This window comes from Meleagris gallopavo, chromosome 7 (assembly GCF_905368555.1).
Source record: "Meleagris gallopavo chromosome 7, MGAL_WU_HG_1.1, whole genome shotgun sequence".
NCBI classification, from domain to species: Eukaryota; Metazoa; Chordata; class Aves; order Galliformes; family Phasianidae; genus Meleagris; species Meleagris gallopavo.
In genome coordinates this window covers 6915991-6922071 of record NC_139410.1, presented here as the reverse complement: position 1 = coordinate 6922071, position 6081 = coordinate 6915991, and the positions used below count along the sequence as shown (strand labels likewise).

Here is a 6081-nt window from a genome sequence, read left to right as displayed (position 1 = left end):
TGCCCACATTCCTCAGTGCCACGTCCCCGTGGTTCCTGAACACCCCCAAGGATGGTGATCCCACCACCACTCCCTGGGCAGCTGTGCCACTGCCTCCCTGCTCTTTCTGAGAAGAAATTGTTCCTAATATCCAACCTGAACCTCCCTCAGCACAAGCTGCATCCCCGTGGGGACACAGGGGCTGTCAGCTGCCCCATCTGAGTGAGCTCCTCTGGGCGCTGTGAAAGCAGATTTTGGTGCAGGCCTTCCTCCATACTTCACCTATTGCTCTGCACATCCACCTGGTAACGGGCAGGCTGATGGACTGCAGATTTCCCTGTAACTGAGCTTAATTAGTAAGCTAATCAGGTCTGGAGATGGTTCCAATTTATTTATTGGCTACTGCGCCGAGGTTCATGCCAGGTGAACAAATATGATGGGATTTTCCCCATCTCCAGCACCCGGAGCATCCCCTTCTCATCTCCCTCCGGCCACTCGAAGGCATTACGAAGGGGGGTATTAATTTTGCCAAAGTGTGGGGCGAGATGAAAGGGAAGAAATGGCAAAGCAGCCGGAGAAGGCTCTGAGCGTGGCCAAACCCACTCTTGGCTGCAGCATCCCTCCCTGCAGCCCCACAGGGGTGTGCAGCCCCAGGACTGAGCATCCCTCCCACTGGGTGTAAGAGCTGAGCTATGCAGGGAGAAGGGGAACACGGGGCATGAGGGGCTGGAAGACCCCAAATAAGGCAGCACTGCGGGAGAGGGGATTTTCTGCACCGTCCCTCAGAGACCGCTCACCAAATGGAGACAGTTATTAGAGGGAGTAATTGGGATCAGCTCGCTTTACAAATGTTACTTTGCAGAATGAGGCAGGAAGACAGATCGATCTCAACTATTATTCATTAAGGAAAGTCCTTTATAAATCCCAAATTAACAATTTCTCTTAGAGAGCCTTCCTATTACCCTTCTTTCGCAGGAACTTATTGCCGCTTTGGAAATGTTGAAATATGAAAATAATTGGGGAGGGGGAGAAAGAGCAGTTGTGGGCTTCAGAGCTCATCATCGATGGGAAAAATAAAGAATATAGCTGTGTGCCTTAAAATCAGCCCTTATTCGGGGTGGTAACATCCTGATAGATGCTATCAGACCACAGCCGCAGCATCGCTCGGAAGAGCCCAAGCCCCGAGTTCTCCTTTCGCTCTGTTAATTGATGGGATGGGAGCATCACAAACTCTCCATCCCTCCGTCCTTTAGGAACGCAGCCCCTTGGTGCAGCTCCTGAGCCTGAGCGGGGCTGCTCAGAGCCGGAGGAAAGTTCTGTGAGCAGCTTTGCAGAGCCGGAGGGAGGGCGCGATGGGATCGGGTCAGTGTAATCCTGTTTTATCCATTGTAATTCAGGCAGGCAAGGAGACCTCAAACTATAGGGGAAGGGGCTTTGAGAACCTCAGCGGCCCTGCCACAAAGCCGGAGGCTGAGGCCGGGACAAAAGCTGGAGAGAGGATGAAGTGGCTCGAAATAAATAGATTAAGGCTCTCTATGGGCCGGGCGTAGCAGGAGGGAGAAAAGAGCAAGCGAGGGGCGGCGGGGGGGCAGGAGGGGACATGGGGGCTCAGCTGCAGGACCCCAACCTCTAGGAGGGAATTTGTCCTGGGCCCGGTGGGATTTCCCCATCTCTGTGCTGCTACATCCCATACACACACGGTTCTGAGTGCTTTGGAGCCGCAATTGGGCTTTACGAGGCAATTTATAATTCATACAGGTTGTCTTCCTGCATATGGCGATGCTTTTGCACGTTGGGGTGCCGGCTGTTTTACGAGGGAGATGGAGAGCTTTGCATCCACTGCTGCTTGTCGGCCTGAAAGGGATGTGGATGAGGATGGGACTGAGCCCCATTGATGGGAGCTGACCCCACAGCGGGATCCCCCATAGGGCACATTGCGTATCTCCTGGGGATGGGGGGGGTTGCTCAGCTCTGATGCCCTCACCAGCTTCTGTGGCCCCATGTGGGCACCCGGGGACTCCTGCAGGCTGGATAGCCCCCCCCCCCCATCCTGCACACCGAGGTGGCAGGCAGAAGGCACAGAGCCCCAACTGAAATAGTGACATCAATTAGGTCCATGCAAAAGAAAACAAGAGGGGAGGCAGCCAGGCACCCCAAAAGGGTCGAGGACCCCCTCCTGGTTTGGGGAAAGAGGGGGAGTAGCAGCAAAAAAGCAGTGACGGCTTCGTTAAGGAAGAACAGCAGAGAGGGCATCCTCCTGCTGATGGATGCAGCATAAATACGATATAAAATCTATAATATTGCACATATGGGGGGTCCTACAGCTCTGCTCCCGGGGCAGCCGCTCTCCTTCCCTCTGTATCGGGGCTGTGGGGCAGCGCTCCCCGCACGGCACAATTATTTGATCTGCAGATGCGAGAGGAATTTATTGGAACAACAAATAGAGTGATGTCAAAGCCCAACCTTGGATTAAAGCCGGCAGCCAAAGGGGAAGTGTATTAATTTCAAACAGCATCAGAGGCCAGCGCCTATTAGGACGAGCTATTCTTCAGACCCCCCCATCAGAATTAATCATTGGGAGTTAATTTGAAGCTCAGACAAGTTGCTGTTAATTTAGTGCGGGGAGGACGGGATGGAATAAAAAGCCGAGGTGCTGGCCGGGCCTCCTGGGTCTCATTAATCAGCGAGCTGAGACGGCCTGGCTTGATTACAATTTGCAAAAAAATTCATTAGAGCCCGGGCGATTGACAATTTTTCTCTCTGCCCGCGCTCTGACTCATTAGGCAGCCAAATGAAACCGCGATGATGGCGATGATGACAGCCATCAGCCCCGCGTTGTTTATCTCCTACCTCCCCCGGCCCGGCCCGGGGCTGCCCCTCAGCCCCCAGCCCCGCTCCCATACGAAGGGACTCCCCCAGCCCCCCACCGCTGCCCAAAGTGCCCCACACCCCGGGGGGGGGCCGCGATTCCCTTCCGTCCGTTCTCAGTAACAACGACCGTACGGAATGAATTGAAAGGAAGAGCGGAGGGGACCCACGAGGGGATCTCACGCGTGTCCCGACCACGCACGGAAACGATCCCAAAATGAAGGGAAAGGAGCGAAGTGCTGCGGCCGTCCAGTTAAAAACGGGAAAAAAATAGGAAAGCAAAACAAAACGCAACACAACAAAATAAAATGAAGTGCGCGATGCCTTCGCAGAACCCCGTTTCTCTCCCGTGCTCCCTCCACCCCGCGCTGCTTTATTAATTTTTTTTTCTCCATTTTTTCCCCCGTTTTCTCACTTTTTTTTTTTTTTTTCCGGCAAATCCTCTCTCCTTTCCATCCCCCAAAAAAGGCGAAATAGGGATAAAAGCGCATTCCCTCCCCTGACTCCCTCCCACCTCCGGGGTCGCAACGAACCCCGCAGGGAGGTAGGGGGGGTGGAGGAGGGAAGCTACCCCGTCCGGCGCCCCGGGAGGACCCGAAAAGAAAAGGCGAAAAGCGGAAAAACCCGACAACCGCCGCACGCTGCGCCCGAGCCGGGGCGAAGGGTGAGGTTGGGGGGGGTACGAGGGGGGTGTGAGGGTATTTTGTGTGCGTGTGTGTGTGTGTGTGTGTGTGTGCCCCTTTTTTGTTTCTTTCTCGGCTTTTATTCACAAGACGGGAGTTGGCTCCTTAAATTTCATAACTTAGAAGGAAACGGGCTACATCGAAATAAATTAAACCACAACGCTGAATTCGTACTTTCCTCGGTGTCCGTCTGTCCGTTCTGTTTCCCCCCCCTCCCCTCTCTCTCTCTCTTTTTCCCCTCTCAAAACGGCTTTGCGACGGGCGGCCCCGCACCGACGGCTCCCCCAGCGCCGTTACCCCGGGGCGGTGCGGGGCGGTGCGGTCCCGGTCCCCGTTCCGTACGGCGTTCCGCCTTCAGTTCTGCTGCTCGCTGCCGCCGTATCACTTGTGGGTCGCCGGTGGAGTCGCGTCGCTTCCAGATTTATTTTAGGGGGGAGGGAGGGAGGTGTTTGTTTGGGTTGTTTTGCTTTGTTGGTTGTTTTTTTGTTTGTTTGTTTTGTTTTTGGGGGGGCTGCGGGGGGGAGGATTGGTTTCCGTCGTTCGTTTCGCTTTTCATTGCGGGTCCGGCGAAAACCCCGTTTGTCAACTTTTTGCCCCCCCAGCGGCGCTCAGGGCCGCGCCTGCTCCAGCTGCTGGTGCTGACTCCTGATGGCGAAGCGGCTGACGTGCACCGGGATGGGCACCACGATTTTGGGGTTCCGCGAGGGTTCCCCCGCCTTGGAGCTGGCGTTGCCCGCTTTCACCCGCTTCCATTTGGCTCGCCGGTTCTGGAACCAGATCTTCACCTGCACCTCGCTCAGCTTCAAAGCGTGAGCGATCTGCGAGCGCTCCGTCAGCGAGAGGTACTTCTTGCAGTGGAACTCCTTCTCCAGCTCCAGCAGCTGCTCGCTGGTAAACGCCGTCCGTCGCCGTCGGTTCTTCCCCGTGGCCGCGGCGTTGGCGGCGGCATTGGCGGCGCTGGGGGGGTTTTCCTCCAACGCGGTACCACAGTCCTCCTCCCGCGGGGCCGCCGGCGCGGGGCCGTTCTCGTCGGAGCTGTAGTCGAGGTCGCTGTCCATGGAGAAGTTCTCCTCGCGGCCCTTCGCCTCCTCCTCCGCTTTGGGATCGTCTTTGGGGCCGCCGCGGAGGGCCCCGGCTGCAACCGAGCACAGAGCCCCGTTAGGGCCAGGACCCAAAGCCCCGCGGCCGGAGTTTGGATGTCACCGAGGGCTGAGAACCCCCCGGCCCCAGGAACCCGAATTCCAACGGCTGTATTGAACCGAGGGGCTCCGAAGCCCCGTTCCAGGCACTCGACGATTACGATGCCTGAATCGAAACGCGTGCAGCGAACCCCCGGGCCCGGACACCCGATTCAGATGCTCGAATTTATTAACAGAGAGCCGCCGACCCCCGGCCTCACAGCCCCGAATTCCAACGGCTCAATCGAATCGAGGGGCTCCAAACATCCCTTCTCCAGGCCGGGAAAAGTGAGAAAATTAGGAAATCCCGACGCCTCCGCACCCCGAACCCCTGCAGCCCGGTTCCCCTCCCCCCCCCAGCCCAGGGGTCCTTCCACGCACGTCCCCCCCCCCCCCCCCGGCCCGCACTCACCCAGCGATGCGTGCACGGCGTCGGCAGCGGGGAAGGGCAGCAGCCCCCCCCCGGTTTTGCCGTCGTCTCCGCCGCCGCCGCCGTCCGGGGGGGGCAATCCCTCGGCCTTGTCGAAGTTCCCCGGGGGGGCGAACTTCCTGGCGGCCTCGGGGCGCGGCGGGGAGGCGGGGAAGGAGCCGGGCAGCGCGGCCATCAGCGTGGAGGTGAGGGCCATGCCCTGCGCCAGCCCAGGGCAGAAGGCTCCGGGCAATGCGGGCAGCGGCGGGGGCGGCGCGGGGGGCAGCGGAGGCTGCAGGGCGGCCTGCGGCAGGGCGGGCGGCGGGGGGGGCAGCACGACGGGCCGGTACGGCATGAACATGGGGTAGCCGGTGTAGACGAAGTGGCCGGGGGCGGGCGGCGGGGGGCTGCCGATGAGCGAATCGATGCTGAAGGCCGTGCTGCTTCCCAGCGGGCGCTGCATCATCATCAGCGAGGGCTGGAAAGCCGCGCTCATGCCGGGCTGGCGGAGGAGCAGCGGCGACCACCTTCTTCCTCCTCTTCCTCCTCCACCTCCTCTTGCTCGGGCTCGGGCTCCGGCTCCGGCTCCCGCAGCTCAGCGCCGCGCAGCGCCCACGCGTGGGGCCGAGCCGGGGCGGAGCGGGGCCGCCGCCGCCCGCACATCGGGGCCGGCCGCCCCCCGCCGCCCCGCGCCGCGCTGCCTCTGCCCGCCCGCTCCCCCGCGCCCATTCACATTTTGCCCGGCTGGGAACACGGCCCGCCCCACGTGCCCGCCGAGCGCGTCGCCCATTGGGCAGGCGGCTCCGAGAGGCGGGGCCTATCGCGGAGGCCACGCCCACTGTTCCCACGGCCACTCCTCTCCGCCTCCGGACGGGGCGTTCCCATTGAGCGCGGCGGGTCGGCCCCCGGCACCGGACCCCCCCTCCTTTTCCATTCATTCTTATTTTCTTATCGCTGTTATTTC

The 6081-nt window shown here is 59.8% G+C and overlaps 1 protein-coding gene across 1 annotated transcript; it reads right to left on the bottom strand.

Moving 5' to 3' along the window:
* Positions 1-3732: 3732 nt before the first annotated feature.
* GBX2 (gastrulation brain homeobox 2) lies at positions 3733-5836 on the bottom strand. Its single transcript, XM_085228417.1, has 2 exons — positions 5121-5836; positions 3733-4665 (listed from the first exon to the last, which is right to left on the bottom strand). The coding sequence occupies exons 1-2, from the start codon at positions 5611-5613 to the stop codon at positions 4139-4141; spliced, it is 1020 nt and encodes a 339-aa protein (XP_085084543.1). The 5' UTR covers positions 5614-5836; the 3' UTR covers positions 3733-4138.
* Positions 5837-6081: the final 245 nt, after the last annotated feature.

Excerpts from the sequence above, each read along its gene's own strand:
- GBX2 (XM_085228417.1), bottom strand. The coding sequence starts at position 5,613 with ATGAGCGCGGCTTTCCAGCCCTCGCTGATGATGATGCAGCGCCCGCTG. Across the intron at positions 4,666-5,120 it reads CGCCGTGCACGCATCGCTGG|CCGGGGCCCTCCGCGGCGGC; the intron begins GTGAGTGCGGGC and ends GCTCGGTTGCAG.